Consider the following 18,248-nt stretch of genomic DNA (forward strand, 5'->3'; position numbering starts at 1 on the left):
ACAGGGATGGGGGATGTGGTGCGGCTGCCAGCAGCTCTCTCCTGGGAGCGCCCTGTGGAGCATGCGATGCAGCAGCCGTCGGTCAGAAATGAAGACAGACCTTTATTTACAGTAACAAACCAAAGGGACAAAAAAAATAAAATACCATGACACTTCCCTCCCCTTCTCCCCAGCCCTTCAGTGGGGCATTTTCCACCCCCCCCCAGCCACGAGCCCTGTCCCTGGGGTGGCGGGATGCGGCCAACGACTGCTGGGGGTCATTTGGCACCAACCACGCCACCCTGCCCCAGCGCCCCCCCGGGACACACGCGGGGTCCGTCACAGCTTGGCACGGCTCCGGGCTCTCCCCAGCCGGGACGGCTGCCCTGGCCCCCGGCTGCAGTCCTGCTGCAGGGACCGGCGAAGGAAAAGCTTCTCGGTCAGTGCAGCAGGGAGGGGAGCGGGCTGTGTGTATTGCACTTGGCTGCCGATCTCAGCACCGAGGAGGGGCTGGCAGGATGCGTCCCATAGCACGGGACCTCGCAGCCTGGCTAAAGGCTTCAGCACCTCCCGGCACCCGGTGGGCTCCCGGCGGGGAGCAAAGCTCTGTATTGCGCGCAGCCCTGGAGGTGTCCCGGGGCGGGAGGATGCTCTGTGCCACCCCCGTGTAAACCAGAGCACTGTCCTGGGGCAGCCCCGGCGCTGGCAGTGGCTGTCCCCAACGCAGGGACCCCGGGGTGGCACCTGCGGGCTCTGTGGGGCACGGGGCGGGTGCTCCTGCTCTCGGCTCAGGTGGCAGGAGGCTCCCGTGATCCTCGGCAAACCAGCCCGGCGTGGGGAAGAGGTAGAGCATGACGGGATGGTGGCTGTCCCCGGAGCCCCCGCGGCCCTACGGATTCACCCTTCCCCAGGCAAGACCCGAGCCTGGCTCACCGGCTCCGAGGATGAGGTTTGCAATGGGGGGATATCGCTCTCCTCCTTCACCAGGCTCCGTCTTTCGGCGTTTCACACTGGCTCAGGGACCGGCTGGACCCTTGGCTCCTGTGGGAGAGCCCGGGGGGGGACCCACTCCTGGTCCCCCCGGCCAAGCGCAGCCCCTCAGGAGGAGAAGCAGAGCCCGCAGCACTCCATGCAGATCTCCAGGCAGTCGGCCGACTCGCAGCAGGCGTCGATGATGCCGCAGTCCATGTCGCAGGGCAGGTCGCAGTCCGCGCACTCGCCCGAGTTGCAGCAGCAGCAGCAGATGCAGGAGTCCTCAGAGGTGCAGGAGCCGCAGGTGGCACAGTCCAGCACGATGTTGCAGAGGGTCAGGAACTCGCAGAAGAGGCAGGAGAGGATGCAGTGGACGCAGCAGTCTGCAGAGGAATGGCCAGAGAGTGGCAGGGAGAGGGACGCTGGCACCCACGGCCAGGCTGGGTGAGGCAGTGCCCAATGAATGGATGCGCAGCCCCAAAAGGGTGGAAATCCTCCCTTGGGAATTAATGGAAGGGATGGGAAGAAAGGCTGGGAGCCAGGTACTGCTCCTGGGGCCTCCCTCAATGCCCGGGGACTGACCCTGCTGCTTGGGACGTGCCCAGGCCCCAAGAAAGACCAATTTTGGAGGACATGAGATGAGCCTGCTCAGCACCCACCCTGCAGAAGGCTCCCAGCAGGGGAGCTTGGCTGGCGCCCAGATCCGGGGGTCCCGGTGGGCTGGAAGGATGCTACATGAAAGACCCCAAGGGATGTGGGGTTGGAGGAGAGGGGCTGGAAAAGGACCCCCCCGGGGAGAGCCAGTACCTTCTTGCGCCTCAATAGGGATGTGGGAAGAGGCCGACTTGGAGCTGCCCTTGCTCTTCTTGCTGCTCTGGCTGTTGATGGAGTGGTGCGACTGCAGCTTTCGGTGGGGCTTCTGGGTGCTGGGGAGGGGGCGGAAGACCCCGTTCCCCGCCTCCCCGTTGGCACCGCCTGGATCTGGCCCCCGCCCGGCTCCGTTCTGCAGCAGCTGGGTGCAGGGGCTGGGGGCCTGCAGGGCTGCTCGCACCTGGGGCTGGCCTGGGGGGAGAGCAGCGCGTTACCCCGCCGGCCCCCGAGCCCCCCTGCAGCGCTCTGCTGGGCGAGAAACTCGTGCCCGGTCCCCTGCCACCGCACGGGAGCCTGGTTCCCAGGTGGACACGGGGCGGCCTCGTGGGTGGGATGAAGCGATGCTAACAGATGCATGGTCCAAGAGGATGGAGGTGGAAAAGGAGCTGCAGAAGGGATGGCTGGAGGGAAGGAGATAGGCTCCAGGGAGAGGGGGGGATGAAAAAAGAGCAAGAAATAAAGACTTGTCATGAAGGACGTGCTGCAACTGCCAAAACTCAGCAGAGGACCTGGAGGAGGAGGTCTCCCGGGGTCCCAGCACTGCTGGCATGGGCAGGAGGGATGAAGCCACCGAGTCAACCGGAGTGGGTGCAGAGACGCGCTCGCCTCGTGCCGAGTGGGGAAGAGAAGAGCCTGTGGCTGCTTCCAGCTGAGAGCCACCATTCCATGAGCCACTGTGCCACGAGCCCAGGCCACGGCGCTGCCAGAGGGAGCTCGAGGCCACCCCCATTGCCCTCCATAAAGCCAGAAAAGATGAAGTGCCACCAGAGAGCCGGGCTGCTCATCTCCCCAGGACCGCGCGAATTGGCTGCTTAATTAAAGGGCTCCCCAGCCTCTGGCTGAACTTTTCTGCAGGAGGAGGAAAATAAATATCTGCTCTGTCTGCGCCTCCCTCCAGCCCTTGCGCGCTGCGGCCGTGAGAGAGGCCGGCGGCCCCGCGCCCCGCCGGGATGCTGCCGGAGCCAGCGGCGCAGCTCAGCCCTTTGCTCCTGCCCGGCACCGCGTCCCCACACCACCCTTCTGCGGTGGGGGAGAGGACTGGGAACCCAGCACAAGGGAGGGGGGGCTGGAGCATCCATCCCCCGCCACAGCAACACCAATGAAAGCCACAAATAAAATCCTGCCTGATGGTGCTTTGGCCAAACTTTGATTCTCCTCTCCCACGGCAGTAAACAAGGGATGATTCAGGCGAGAGGCTCGAGGGCAAAGGCACCTCCAGCCGCCGGGGAACAGGAGCTGCTTTCTGCGTGGGGTGGCCATGGGGCATGGGGAGACCGACACGGCGGAGGGGGCACAGACCGTCTCTGTCCTGCACCCGCCCTCGCCGGCAAAAAAAAAAAATAGGTGGAGGTTAAAAAAACACAAGTGCAGGGACCCAGTGCCTGGCTCTGCCCGACTGAGCTGGGCTCAGACCGCGGAGGAAACTGAACCGGGTGCTCGGGTGAAACGCTGCGGCTCTGACGCGCGCTGGGAAGGGAACTTAAAATAACCGGAGCTGAGCGGGAAGAGCGGGCTGGAAGCAGGAGGGGTGGGAGAAGGGCAGAAAGGCGAAATGGAAAACAGGTCTTGGACAAAATGGGATATGTAACCCCCTCCAAAAAAAACCTCCCGGGGGAGCTGGCTTCACATGCACCCTTCTCCACTGCCCTTGACTGCCTGTGCCCGAGTGCGTGCACCGAGCTGGAGGGTGACCGCGGTGCCCCAGGGCTGCCCAGAGCCACGGCGGGCAGGGGCCGAGCCCACAGGGACCCGCGCAGCCCGGCCTGGCCCGGCAGCGTCCGACGGCAGCAAATACTCTGCAGCTTCGAGTGCTGGCTTTCTCCGGGGGTTTGCAGCAGCATGCAACGCGCTCACTTTGGCGTTCTCCATTTCGCTGCATTCCTCAGATTAAACTGTTTGTAAATCAAAATCACGCTCCGGCTCCAGCGAGTGGCAGGGAGAGGCAGCCAGTAATCCCCCCCTCCACGTTAGGAAAAATAGCTTCCATTTTTTAGGAGAGACTTCAACTCACAGGGGCCCAAAGCTCTTCTAAAACAGACATCTTCAACCCGAGGCTTAGGTGGAGCAGTGTATAACTCTCCCTAATAACACGGGTGTCAGGGCAGGAGCGGGGGGAGCAGCCCACCCGACGGCCCCCCCCCATCTGTCCACCAGCACCAGGGTGGGAAACCAGGGCTTTGGGGGAAAGCGCCTGCCTTCGCCTCTTCAATGACCAAACCCCTCCTGGACGTTCAGTTTGTGTTTCACACCCACGACGATGCTCCCCGGCACAGCCGCGGTGCTGGCTCAGCTCAGGTTCGCCATGGCGGCATCACCGGGGCTCGGCGGACAGATGCCCAGACCGCAGCGGTCCTCGCCCCGCTGTGACCCCCCGGCCATCGGCTCTGCCAACGGTCGTCTTCCCGAGCCGCTACCAGGGCTTGCACAAACTGGCACGTCGTGGCCGCCTGAGCGGAGTCTGCTCCTCTTGCCTGAAACTCAACACCCAGAGCCCCAAACCCACAATCCCCACTTCGGCTGCTCCCCAACTGCCAAAAGACTGGCTAAGAACCAGGGCAGGCTTCGGCATCAGCGCTGAGCCTCGGGGGAGCTGATCCTGGCAATGCTGGTGAAGGACACGACCCTACACTCGACAGCCCCTTGCTGCCCGGTCCCTCCTGACCTTGCATGTGCCAGACTGGCACGAAAATGCCACCGTCACCCTAACTGTGCGCCCAGGTACTGTCGAAGGGGGAGATTTGCCCCCCACAAGCAATGGTGACCCCCCCATAACAGCAGCGGGAGGATGCACTGCGAGGAGCGGGCTGCACAGCAAGGGATGCCGGAGGCAATGCTCCACAGGGAGCTGAACCTCATTTCCCAGGGAGGAGAGGGGAGGGGGGGGGGTCCCTGCAGCCAGCACCCAGGCAAGCCCAGATGCGGGTGGCCACGTTCCTCCCAGCCTCGGGGCCGTGGGGCGGCTGCCCGGGGGGTGGGCTGGGGAGGGGGCTGCGCGGGGCCGCGCCATGCAGAGTGCAGCAGGCTGCAGCGTGACTCAGAGGTGCAGAATGTCTGTGGGCAGCCGGCCCAGCTCCCAGATGCTTTGCAAGGGCTCGAGCTCTGGTTGAGGAAACGTGTGCTCTCCTCGCTCCACGTACGCCGTCAGGAGCGCCCGGAGTTCGCCGTCCCCTCCCCACCCCGCCTGCCCACTCCTCGAAGTCTGCAGGCTTGTTCCCACCCTCCCTCTCCCCGTTGGGAAGCATCCATCCACTTTACGCCCCTTGGAAGGGAAAGCTGCACGCTCGCATCCAACAAAAGGGGAATGGCTGCGTGCATAAGGGGCAGCCTGGGAGCAAAACCCTCGGATCCAGGCTGGGGTCCAGGGAAAGGACGGACGGTGGGGCTCCGGGAGAGCCTGGCGCCCGGTCTCCCATGTCTGCCAGCTCTGCCCTCCTGCCCCTGCAATGGGAAATGGAGCAAGGGCACCCCGTCCCCCACCTCTGCTCCTACCTCACCCCGGTATTTCTCATGGTGGGGGGACCGGCAGGGCTGCAGCAGCAGAAATGGGGAGGTGCTGCTTGGCTTCACCACTGCCTCCAGCAAAACCAGATCCTCAGTGCAGACAGCCCATCCCGTCCCCTGCTCGTTCAGACTTTGCACCAGCCTAACCCTTGCCCTGGACAGGCCAAGGCAAGAGCTGTCCCAAGGGGAGGCATCTCCCTTTGCTCCAGCAAACAGCTGCTGCACTCCCCTCCTGTGGCTGTGACCACAGAGCCCGCTCTGCTGGGGGCTCTCCTCCCTCCCGCTGTGGCTTTGGGGGATGCTCCATCCAGCAGCCAGCTCCTTCCCGCAGGGGCCAGTCCCTCTTCCCACCACGGCATCCCAGCAGGACCCCAACACGACCGAGAGCTCCGCCAGCCGCCCGCCCTCATCCCGCTCTGCCTCCAGCCACTCCCAAGGACGAGGGCAGCGAGAGGCATCACGGCACTGCTGGATGCTGCCCTTCACTTTCCCCGGCTCCCGGTGACTCAGCTCAGTTAAAGGCTTTTGCTTTGATGTGGGGAAGAGCAGAGCAAGGAGGAGACGGCTTCCCACCACAGCTGCCCACCTTTTTAATGAGCCCTGTTACCGATTAGACAGCAGCGGCCTGAAGCACAGGCACCCGGCGGTGTCCGGAGCTGCACACGCCGCTGTGGAGGGAAACACTCACATGTCACAGCTCCAGGAGCGCCTGCGAGCTCGGCCCGGGGGCCCTTCGTCAGGACTTTTCGGGACTCGTCATCTTCCAGGGGTTTCTCCTTCTTCGGTGCTGCGGGGCTGGCAGGGGAGTGGGTGGGCGGCCGGGGCTCTGCCGACAGTGCCGCTGGCGTCTGCCTCGGCGAAGGGTGCGAGGTCTCACCCGCCTCTGCAAGAAAAACGGGGTTGGAGCTGAGCACCCTGGGGTGCACCGTGCCGCGGGCAGAGACCCCAGTCACCCAACCCCACAGCAACCCGCAGCACATCCCCAGCCGCTGCAAACAGCACGGGTCAGTGTTTTGGGACTCTGATTTCGGGCATGGGCCAAATCCAGCTGCCCCTGTTGCTTCTGCAGCCCCGAGTACACAGTGGGGGGAGAGCTGGAGCACTGCGAGGGATTTGGGGCTGCTGGGGATGGGCATCGGGGCTGCACCACTCTGCAGCCACTCACCCCGCTGCAACGCCAGCGGTTCGGCAGCACCCTCCCAAAAACCTTCCTGAGGTCCCACATTCCTTCTGTAAAAAGCCAGGGGATCTGGTTACACTCAGCGGTTCAAGCTGGATTTTTCATCCCCCTTCCCATGAAAGGGCCACTGTCTTCCCTGCGGGAGCCAGCTGCCACCTCCCCTCGCGTTCCTGCTTGCTCTGGGACAGGAGCAGCCCCTGCGAGACCCCCCTCGATGGGGCAAGCAAAACCCAAAATGAGAGCCGCGTTATTCCCTGTGGGGATAAACCCCAGTGCCACACACCCCCTCGCAGAAACCCAGCGAGGAGAAGGCATAACCACCTCCCGCAGGGCCAGCACTGCGGGCTGGGGGCCGGCTTCCCCCCACGGCGGGGGGTCCGGGGGGCTGCGGGTGCCTGGGGGGGCTGCAGCGTGCTCGGTGCGATGCTATGCTCCCCCACCCACCGCAAGCCCCCTTCTTGCCGCTCCATCCCTCTCCCCAGAACCTGGAATAGCAACCGCTTGCACAACAGGGGCTGGACCGCACTTTATATAAAACTAAATTATAGCTTGGGCGAAGGGAGGGAGACCAGAGACCCATAATTTCCCTGGCTATAACAAGAGGTCCTACACGCAGGCAGGCAAGGGCGGGTGGGGGGGAAGAGAGCCCTTGGACACTTCATTATACTCAATATAACAAGAGGTCCTACAAGCAGGGGCCGGGGAGGAAGGCAGGCAGACCTCACACGTATAATTATAGGGACTATAACAAGAGGCCCTACAAGGGAGGCGGAGGGCCCATCCGCACCCCGGGGTCGGCAGGAGCCTGGACATGCTGCAACCAGCCCGGAGCGATGTTCAGTCGGCTCCCAGCTCCGCTGCGCCCCAAGTGCTCCTCCACCTGCCTCAGTTTCCCCACAGGACCGTCCACTCCACTCTCCGCAGGATGCTGCTCCAGCCCGGGGCATGGAGCTCCTGCGACAGGGGGTTTGCTGGGAAGGACAGCTCATCCCGACAGAGAGCCCTGCTCGTGGCTCTCCTGCAGGACGCTCCCGCAGGCAGGGTGATTTTGGGGCTCAACAAGGGAAATTCAGCAGCTCCAGCTGAATTTTGCACAGCAACGTTGGCTCCAAATCCCAAATGAAGTGGGAGCATGCAGGCCCCAGAAAGGAGAAAACTCATTCCCATGCCCCTGTGAAAGCCCAGGGCAAAACAGAGAGGAGAAGAGAGCAGGCTGTCATCTACCTATAGGTATTTGCACACAGGCGTGGTGTATAGGTGAATAATAACCACATGTTGCTGCATCCACATCCTCTGTCATGTCCCAACCTGGACCGGCCTGAGTCAGACCTGCAGCATTTCGTCAGTGCCTGATCTAAAGCCTGTTAAAGCCAGAGCTGAAAGCCCCATGACTGAGGAGCTCTGGACGAAGCCCTGAGTCAGAGGCGCCTGCTCCAGAGCGCAGAGGGTGCAGCTCCCGTGCGGTTCCCGGGAAGGGATCCGAGCCGCCGGGCATCGGCGTAGCTGGGGAGCGGCTCCGGTTTCTGCTATGAGATGCCCGGAGTGTGCTCAAGGCTTAAAAATCACCAGCCAAGACTTTGGGGTTGCCCAGAGCAGCCCCAGCACCACCAGGTCCCCTGCCCAGCTCTCGCCCCTGAGGTCAGTGCTCCCCTCTGTGGCAAGTGATTTACACTGGGAAAAAGAGCTGGAAAATCAGGTGCTGCAGTGGGAGAAGGGCTGGCAGCTGCTCTGTGCACAGGGAGAGCTCCAGCTGCCCGTGCCTCTGCCATGGCCACGCTGTGCTGCCTCCATCACATCCTTGCTCCCGAGGGGCTGAGGACAGGGACGGTCTGTTTAGACCCTGAGCTCTGCGAGAAAGCAGCGGCACTGGGCCGTATGGACGGCGAGAGTGCTGGTCCGCCAGCGATTGAGACAAGGCTCATTTTTGCCATGTCCGCTTCACCCATATAATTACCCTGCACAACAAGAGGTCTCACACACAACCACAGCCATGCAGGGAGGAAGACAGCAATTAAATTAACTCCCACTGGAACAAGCTGGCCAGAAGAGAGACAAACATAGTCAGGAAAGAAATTTGGGTAAGCTGGTTCCCTGCCTTATACAGCATCGCTTCCCTGTTGCTGCACGTCCGCGGGGAGCGTACAGACAGCGCTGACCCCCAAGTGCATGGCATCCCCTGGGAATGGGATGGAGAAGGGCTGTGTCTGCCCCCGTGGTCCAGCCTGACCCCGGGGCAGGGCTGGGGCAGCCGGACACGCGTGGGCTCAGCACAAACCCTGCAGGCCCCTGCCCCACAGCTCCCTGCCCGCGCTGCCGGTTTGCTGGGGCTGGGCACCTCCCAGGCACCTTCCGACCCACCGGGAAATGCAGTGGGAATGCACAGGGAAATGCTTGTGTGCTGGGTGTGCACAAGCACCACAGCTCCCAAACAAGCCTGGCAAAATGCACCCAAGGAAGAGGCATCACCCCTGACGGCACAGGCAGAGATGGACAGACGGACGCCCTGCACTGGCACAGCCGCTGGGGCACAGGCTCATCCTGCAGCTGCCCAGCTCCCCCTCCTCTTTAAATACCCCCGCAGGGTTGCTCAGGCTGCTCGGCCTGGCATTGCTGGGCACCTCCTGCAGACCAGGACGGGCACCCGCACGCACATGCGGCTCCGCAGGGGTCCCGTGCAGAAGATAACCCCTCGCCCCCTTGGCTGCGTGCCCTCATCGCTCCTGCAAACACTCGCTTTGGGGCACAAAGCCCCCGGAGAGGGGTTGCTGCTCCCCAAACCACCAAAGCTGAGCAGAGAGGGTGAGCAGGTAAAGAGGCGTGGGGAGGAGCAGCTCTGTCCCCCCATCACTGGGGTCTGGCAGGGGTCCTCCGCAAGGTGAGGCCACCCCGGGGGTCCCCTGTCCCTGCTGCCACCAGGGCAGGGACTGGCTCCTTCCCTCCCTTGCTATTGCCAGGACAAGACCAGGCTCAACCTAAATCTGCCAGGTTTAAAAGCAACCGCAAGCCTGGACAAAATGCAGACAAAGCCCTAAGGAGAGCCAGCCCTCGGGATGGGACATCCATCCCCTTCCCTGCCTGCCCCCCGCAGCAGCTGCATCCCCAGCCCCTTCCCGGCCAGGGCAAACGCTCATCGCGTGGCGGAGAAACAGCCTGGGATGAGTCCAGGCCTCCGCTCCCCCATTCTGCACCACCTTTTGTAAAATACAAGGGAGAAATGAAGGTACCGTGGCACAGGGAGAGCGGCTCACATGTTTTGCTTATGAGAACAGAGATAATAAGGCATTTAAAAATAATAAGCCAGGCTTCAGTAAATCACAGCGCTGCCGTAAGGTACAACAGATTAGGAAGCCGATAGACATGGAGCTGCTTTCTTTGCCTCCTGGTTGCCAAGCCCGGGAGATGCACACAGGTCAGGTTTTCTGACTGTTCTCCCCATTTACAAAGTCCAAATCCACCCATCGTAAAAGCCCCAAGATGTCCCTGAGCTCCAAAGTCCACCAAGCACTGCGAGATTTGAGAAAAAAGGAGGGAGGAGAGGAAAGATAGAAAGAAGCCATAAGGTTTCATCAGCTTTAACCGAGTATCTTGTAATACTCCTGCAAAGTCAAATGTACAAAACATCCCTCCGGGAGCCCTGGCTGTGGGAAGGACCCACTTTGCATCACCGGTGTCTGCAGGAGCTTCTGGGGCAACCACCAGACGTTGTCCTGATTAGGGGAAAAAGCGTTTGTGCTTTGGGTGGGAGGCGTGCTTAATTCCCGATGAGCTTGCAGGACTGACCCATCCCCGAAAAGCTGGCCAAACAAAAGGCAAGAGCAGCGTCAGCAGCTGGTGAGAGCGCCCGGCCGCGCCGAGCAGGACGGGGCAGAGTGGCTCCGGCAGCACAAACAGGAGCGGTGCCGCAGGCAGCATGGCCACAGCACCTCACGGCTCGCAGGGACCTGCGGGTTTCCTTCTCTGCAGCCGGCTGTGGTGCCCAGGCCCCCAGCTGGGAAGGCACGGAGGATGTGGGAAGAGGCAAAGCTGGAGCCACACTTCTGGGTCAAAGCCACCCAGGTTGTCCCACGGCTCCTGCTCAGCTTTCCTGAGCTGTAGCGTAACGCAAGAGATGATCTGCCTGGCTGCTCGGGATCTCCAGTTTATCTGCCCCTCTTCTATCCAAGTGCCTTTGGCTCAAGAGGAAGAAATCTGGTGGTGGGAGAAGGATGGACACCCCACCGGCATGGCACCTACCCATCACCGCTGCCCCACACGCGGCTGCATGCCAGCGACGGGCAGCACGGGAGGGAAAAATGCCTCCAACACCGAGCAGCTAAAGACAGGCTTGGACCAGGGAGCTCAGAAGCAATCCCGCCTCTTTCGCAGGCAGTGTGCTTGGCTTTAGGTGGTGTCAGCCCGTTGCAAAAGGGAGGGCGAAGGGTCTCGACACATCTGGATCCACATCTGAGTTCCTCCGGACCTGAAGAGCATCCAAACCTAACACTGTGGGTCGCAACTCCTGCCGATGCGGACATGCTCAGGAGAGCCTCCCGTCCCCCTTCTCTCTCCCGTTAATCCCTCAGGAATGGCTGGTCAGGGACAAGATAATGTTGGATGGAGACACAAACAGAGACAGTCTAGCGAGGCATTTGCCATTAACAACACGCTACCTTGCAGCAATATTTAGTTTGGGAGCTTTCTAATCTGTTTTATGCAGATAAAATGAGTGTGTAATCTCTCTTGGTTTCCCCACACAGGCTGCCTGGCCCAATCAGGTGCCTGTCTGACCTATGCAGGGGATATTTTAGAGCTTGATTAAGTGGTTTCAAGTGCAGAAGAGACGGCACTGAAGCAAATCCTTCCAATCCCACGAGCCAGGCTGGAGGAGAGGAAAGCAAAATTCTGGTTTGAAAGTTTGCTCAACTGGGAAAAATCCAAATGGCTTATTTACATTCAGTCTGAAATTAATGCACTGAAGCATTTTCAGATTCTATGATATTAAGGGAAAGGAAAAGGAGGGCGGGAGGGGCAGGAGGAGAAATGCCCAGAGCTCCTGAGCACGCCCGGGACGCATCCAGCACAGCTTTGCTTCCCTCCCGGAAAGCGTCTGCCCCGGCGCCTCGCTGCTCACCTGGGCAATGCTTCGGATAAACAGTTCGCTTCTGGGACAATGAGCAATCCGGTCAAAACCATACTGGTTTCTATGAAAAGTTACTTCCTAAATGCAAAAAAGCAAAACAAAGCAAAAAAACCCACAAAACCCCAAATAGCTTGCCAGCCTGGCAGTTGTTATTATTTGTTATTTATAGCCATTGGGTGGGTAGGAAGGGAGGAATTTCGGGCCGGCCAGGCGGGCCAGGGCCAGCGTCTCTGCAGGCCGTCCGCGTTCGGTGTTCAACCTCGGCTGAAAGCTCCTCCGGCGACAAAACCCCAACTCCAGGTTTGGGGTGCAGACCCGGTGCCAAGGTGTCCCTACAAATCCCATCACCCAAAGGTCCTCGCTGACCCAACGGGCTCCTGCAAAGGAGGCACAAACCAACCCTCAAGGAAGAATTGCTCCTACCTGAGAGCGAGGACGCCGGGGCGGTGGGGATCAGCCTCGAGAAGGGGTTTCAGGGAGGATAAGAAATAAAATCACTGCAAGAAGCATGCGCCTCTGTCATGACAGCAACGCTGAGGAGCTATTCCTTATGCAGTAAGAATATATTTAACATATATATATTAAGGCAGCATTCAGGACTGCAGCTGCAGGTGCAAGGGAAGAAGCAATGTCTAAGCCTAAACCAGAGACAAGGGACAACGCAACTTGCCCCAGGACACAAAGCAGACCCAGCAGGACCAGGTTTCTGCCTCCAGCTCCAGCCCATCTCCCGGCGTCAGGCCTGGGCTCTGCCTAAACCAAAGAGCAACGTATAACATCCCAAACGTGCCGCGGGGCCAAGGAGTGGAGAAAAATGATGGGGAAAAACAAAGGGTCAAAGACCCAGCCTGGGGCTGAGTCAACTTCCCTTGAGTTTGAGGAGCACCGTGGCGGCTCGGCGCTCCCCGGTGCAGGCTAACCCCCGCGCTGGCCAGAGGGATGTGAAACCCCCGTGCCACGGGAGCCTGGCACGGAGGAAGGATGCAGGAGGAGATCCTGCGACATCTCGGGTGTCCTTAAGGACAAGCAATTACCCTTGAAGCCTGGAAAGCGGCTAACGCGATGCCTATCAGATCCAAGGAGATTCTGGGAATTACAGAGCAAGGAGCCACATGGCTGTGCTGGGGAAAATTATGGAGAGTCTAATTAAGGACCATGCCAGTACAGTAATTGCGTAACCTTACGGGGTCAAACCAGCACAGGTTCTGCCAGGGAAAATTTGTGTCTTTCTAACCTGCTAAGAGTCCTTAAAAAAAGTTAATTGAAGAGCAGATAAATGTGAGCTGGTGGACATCATTATTAACAAGCATAATAATTTGCACTTATACAGCACCTTTCATCCTGAGATCTACCCAGCGTACAGTTTTAAGCCAGTGCCCATCATGCATTACCCGATCTCCATGTTTTTACATTAGCGCAGCCGCAGCTCCAAGCTGCTGTGAACAGAACCGTATCGCTGCTCAGCCCGGCGGGGAAACTGAGGCACGTAAAAGGGATTTGCCCAAAGCAACGTCCTACGGAGATGGAGCCCAAAACTTGGCAGTCCTGGTGCTCAACTTCCCACTGGCGTGCACGCTTGCTAGGTTGGGGTTCCTCCTAAGCGCAGACCCGAAAGCAGCTTTGGAGGAGCTGCAGCGTGGCCCGAACGGGGCCGGGACGAGGTGAAAAGCAGCTCTTCCACAAAGGTCGGGGCACGGCTTGCGGGGCAGCAGCACGCCTGCTCGCTGAAGGCAGGCGGCGAGGCCGGCCAACGATGAAGCCATTCGGGTGGAGCAAGTAATTGCTCTGGAGTCAGCGAGTCGACCTGCTTCCTCGCGATGCGAAGGCACAGCCGCTGCGGGGAACGCGCCGCGCCGGCCGCCCAGCCCTGGCACTGAAAGCAGCCAAACCGGGTGAGCACCATCCTGCCCGGGGCACGGCCGCCCGCGCCAGGGGAAGGAACCGGCACTGGGAGCCTCCTGCGCACCCATGGGGAGCGCCCCAAAAAAAGGATGGGACTGGGGTGAAAGCGCTTCCCGAAGCTACTGCCCGCTCCCTGAGCTGCCCTGTCGCAGAGCCGGGGATGCACCCGTGGAAAGACAGCGGGACGGCACTGGAGCAAGGCGGGGGACCTTCCCCCCCAGGTCAAATATCAAGTTCAACGGGGCTGCCAAAGCCCGCCTGAAGGTCAAATGGAGATGAGCAAAAGCGCGCATGCATGCAATTGCAGTGGGCAAAGCCTGAAGATTGGGATTCGGGGAAAAAAAGTCCCCATTGCCCAATCCCTGCTGCTCTGCAATAGCTCATTTCCACCAGCACAACCCGAGCGCAGCACCGGGGGGGACGCGGGAAGGGGCTGCTGGCACCGGGAAGGACCAACGTGGCTCCATCCCACGCCAAACCCGCAGCCCCGGGGGGCTCCCGGTGCCCGTCCCGCAGGAGGCTGCACGGGGCACGGCCCAAGCAAGGCGGAGCTCTGGGAAAAATCAGGAAAACTACAGCAAACGCCCGGAGGACAGCTTGGGTTTCTGCAACTAATAGACTCGAGCAGGCGCTTTCCAAGGAAATTCAATAAGGAGCTGGAGCGGGAGCGGGACGCCGGGGTGGCAAGCGGCACAGCCCCGAAGGGCCTGCTTTGTTTTGCTCAAAACCAGCAACATTTGAAAAAAGCCAGAAATCTGCCTTTTTTCGGTTTTTTGGAGTTGTTTTGTTGTTGTTGTTGTTTAAAGAAAAGAAAAAAAGCATTTTCATGACCAGATGAAAAACTTTGAAAGAAAACCAGAAATGAATCTTCTGGTGCAAAAAGTCTTTATCTGGGGTAAAAAAAAAAAAATTTGTTTATTTTAAGGCTTTTTTTTTCCTGCTCCTTCGCACTTACAGGATGCCTGTGTGCAACCTGCAACTAGTTTCACTAAAATCAGTGCTAAGACAAGCGAAGACCCTTTTATTTTCACCTTGGAGGGGGTTGCCTTTGTTTCTGCCCCCCTCCCAGGGCAGGACAGAGTCCCAGTAATGGGTGCCCGAGGGATGGTGGCACCGACTCCTGCCCAGTCTCCCCAGCTCGGGGCATCCGTGGGTGCTCAGGACCCCAAGCAGGGCGGCAGCACCCTCGTGCAGGCAGCCGGACCCCGGTACTTTGGGCGAGCGGAGCAGAGCCGCTTGCAGCTCTGCAGGCTGCGTTGCTGGGGCTGCAGCACACAACAGCTTTCCGCCTGCTGTCGCACCTCGGGGCAAACTCCTTGGGAACAGGCAGAAAGAATTAAAGGAAAAAAAGCGCGTGTGCGTGAGCGTCCCAGCTCCAAGCAAAGAGCCGCCGAGCTGCCGGCGCCTGCGGCCAAGCCAGGACGCAGACACGGGCCACAGACATGGCGAGGGGACACGGAGGGGGATGCGGCGGTGGCCCCACGCAGCAGATGTCCTGCTGGGAAGGGAAAGAAGGGAGGTGGGAGTGAGCAGAGTCGAACCCGAGGGAAAGGTTTTTCTTCTGGAGATGGATTTGCCTCAAGCATCTTTATATGGGTTTGCTTCCCACAAGGAAAGCCCCCTCCCGCCGTCCCTGTTCCCCCTCCTCTTCCTCCCCATGAAGGTAAGGAAGGACAAAAATAATCTCATCAGCCAAAGGGCTTTCTGTTTTTCTCCTGTTTTCTGCTAATTCCTGAGGGAAAAAAAATACACCCCAGGTACTCCACACAGGCAGACAATTGCCTCTTCTCTCCGAGGCTCCTCTGCAAACTACCTGTGGCTATTTCAAGGGCTTGGTCTGCAACGTGCCCGTCCCTCCCGGACAGGAGGAGGCTGCGATGGCACCGGGCCCATCTCCAGAGATGCCAAGGAACAAACTCTGGGAAAAGGGCTGCGTCTCAGGCTGGGAAATAGGACCAAGCACGGCAATGCCAACCAGACCCTGCCCACGACGCACTAACGTGGGCCAAACCACTCAGGCACCTCAGCTTCCCCATTTATTTCACAGGCTTCGGCATTACCAAATTATCTGGTCTAATTTGCAAAGCATCAGAAAGGGAGTCGAGCAAAAATTCCCAGGCTCCGTGGTGCGTGACAGAGCCCCTGGACGCTGCCCAAGCGATAATGGCTCTGCACCGAAACGTCACGAGGCCAAACGAGCACAGAAGACAAACCAGACCCTGTCCATTCATTGCTCACCAAAAAACCAAAAACAAAGAAAGAAAGAAGTTTTGTGAGCAAGAATTCAAAGCTCAAGACGTGCAACCAGAAAGCTGCTCTCCGAGACAGGACGAGGGAGTCTCTCAGCATGAAGTTTGGCCCCTGGAGCCTGGGCAGATGGAAATCGAGGGTGTCTTGGAGACCCCTTTGCCCCCCCAGCTTTGCACGCTGCGAAAGGGGGGTCTAAAGGAGGCGAATTTGGTCCAGCTCTGCTCGGGTTCGCCCACCCCGGGTCCACGCTCCCCTCCAGGAGGAGCTGGGGAAGAGGAGGGTGGGTTTGGGGCTGGTTTGGGATGGAGGTGACACCCCTCCACCATGGGCACCCCACATCGGGCGCTCACGGATGCCCCTGGGCTCCCAGATGCTGCCCACCTCAGCTGGGTCCCACCGCTCCCGCTCAGGACACCAGTACAACCAGGAGGCTGAACCATGCTCTACCTACACACCGCTCCTGCGTGGCCAGCGGCCAGGAACGCAGAAAAGCTGCAAGGCCTTTTTTTTCCAACGCATTTAACTGATTTCTAAACTACTTTTTAAAACAACCCACACTCGTTCTTACAGTAGCTGGTGCACAGCGCTCCCCCAACCCAGGCTGGTGGCAAGTTCCCATGTAAAAGCTTCTTTGCACTAGGTCCATGCATTAACAGTTCACCGTTTCCCACCTGGAGAGGAAAGCAAATGGAAGAAAATCCAGAGAAACAAGCTCCGCACAGCCCCTGCAGCTGCCTCGGCCCCGGGACACGGCTGCAGCACAAAGCAGCGTAAGAGTTCAGCCGGGAAGCGGAGCCTGCAGCATCCAGCTGGAAAAGCAGGGGGAAGAGAACAAGAGGATGTATTCTCCGAAACTTGGGCCCAGCCGTGCTCCGGGCCAAAGCCAACAAGGGGAGAGATCCAGCTGTGCTAAGCTCGGTCTCTGTGCATCACCGTGCCCGGCGCTGCCGCGGCACAGCTCCTGCCCGCTCAGCCTCCTGCCCGGCAGCCGCGTTCGGAGCACGCAGGGAGCTGGTCCCAGGGTGGATTTGGCCCCTTTTGTGTCTGCTCTGACAGCGTACGTACACATCGGGGTGTTCCACCGCTCGCCGTCAGCTTCCTGCCCCAGCATGTTTTATCTCACATGGGACTTCTAATGCGGTTTCCGCACGTGAACCTTGGCAGGGCCCGACCACCGCGGGACACCGGCACAGGTCCTCGCGCCCGGGCAGAGCCACCCCACCGCCTGGGCAACGCGAGGGGCTCAGGTTTGCCCCACAGAGAAAGCGAGGATCCCCAAATCCGCTTCTCCGTGGCCTGATCCTGCCCCCCGCACCCCGCCCCAGCACCCCAAGGAGTCCCCGCGGGGCGGGGAAGGGGCCCCGCCGCCCCCAGCCCCCCGGCTGCAGCACGGCCCCCCACCCCCCGCCCCGGCCCTCGGGGGGCTTTTAACCCCTGCAGCTTGCGCTGGCCCCGCACCCGGCCGCCCCTGCGCTTGGCCGAGCCACAGCAGCCGCCGCCAAGTTCGTGCTGCGAACTCCCCCGGGCCCGGGCAGCAGCTGCGCCCGCCCCGCGCCAGGCGCCCGCACACGCACGCGCTCGGCTGTGCGCAGCCCCGCACACGCACTCGGGCACCCCCCGGCCGCGCACACACACGGAACCACGCACCCCCCCAGCCGAGCACGCACCGAGCCCCCCCGGCATCCACCCCCCGGCCCCGCACCCACGCACACTCCACCACGCGCCCCCAGCCGTGCACTCGCACTCGCACTCACACACACGCACCCCTCTGCTGCCCACCCGCAGCTCCCCGGCCACGCACACACGCTCCGCGCCACCCGCTCCATGCACACGCACCGTCTCCAGCGATGCACCCCCCGCGGGGCACCCCCCAGCCGGGCACCCCCCAGCCACACGGGCTCCCCCCGGCCGCGCACGCCCGGCCCCGCGGTGCACGCACCCCCGCAGCCACGCACCCCCAGCCGTGCACACACCCCCCCCCCCCCCACCCCCCAGCCGTGCGCCCCCCGGTACCTGGCGGCGGGACCGGCTCGGCTCGGCGGGGCTCCGGGCGGCTCGACCGGTGGTTGCCGGCCTGGGACATCGGAGAGGGGCGCGGCGGCCGCGGCGGGGAGAGCGGGCTGACTGCGGGCCACTGCGGGCCGCCCCGGCCCCGGCCCCGGCCCGGCGCCGCGCTCACCTGGGGCCCCGGGGGCCGCCGCGCCTCGGCTCAGCCCCGCGCCCGCCCCCGGCCCCGCCGCGCATCCCCGGCCCCGCCGCCGCCCGGCCCCGCCGCTCCGGCGACCTATAACGAGCCGGTCGGGGCCGCGGGGCTGGGGCTGGGCTTGGTTGGGGTTTTGGTTTTTTTTTTCCCTCCCAATTCCTTAAAAAAAAAACCTTTAAAAAAAGGCTGCGAGCACAAACAAACAACCGCCCGCGTCCGCCGCGCTGCGCGGAGCAGGAGGCGGAGGAAAAGTTTCTTTCGGGGGATGGAGC

The 18,248-nt window shown here is 61.2% G+C and overlaps 1 protein-coding gene across 1 annotated transcript; it reads right to left on the reverse strand.

Moving 5' to 3' along the window:
- Window positions 1–215: 215 nt before the first annotated feature.
- MDFI (MyoD family inhibitor) lies at window positions 216–17,956 on the reverse strand. Its single transcript, XM_087761915.1, has 4 exons — window positions 17,787–17,956; window positions 6,011–6,205; window positions 1,759–2,013; window positions 216–1,334 (listed from the first exon to the last, which is right to left on the reverse strand). The coding sequence occupies exons 1-4, from the start codon at window positions 17,854–17,856 to the stop codon at window positions 1,078–1,080; spliced, it is 777 nt and encodes a 258-aa protein (XP_087618041.1). The 5' UTR covers window positions 17,857–17,956; the 3' UTR covers window positions 216–1,077.
- Window positions 17,957–18,248: the final 292 nt, after the last annotated feature.

The sequence above is a fragment of the Nipponia nippon genome, unplaced genomic scaffold (assembly GCF_047370975.1).
Source record: "Nipponia nippon isolate SJK-2023a ecotype South Korea unplaced genomic scaffold, ASM4737097v1 scaffold_25, whole genome shotgun sequence".
NCBI lineage: Eukaryota > Metazoa > Chordata > Aves > Pelecaniformes > Threskiornithidae > Nipponia > Nipponia nippon.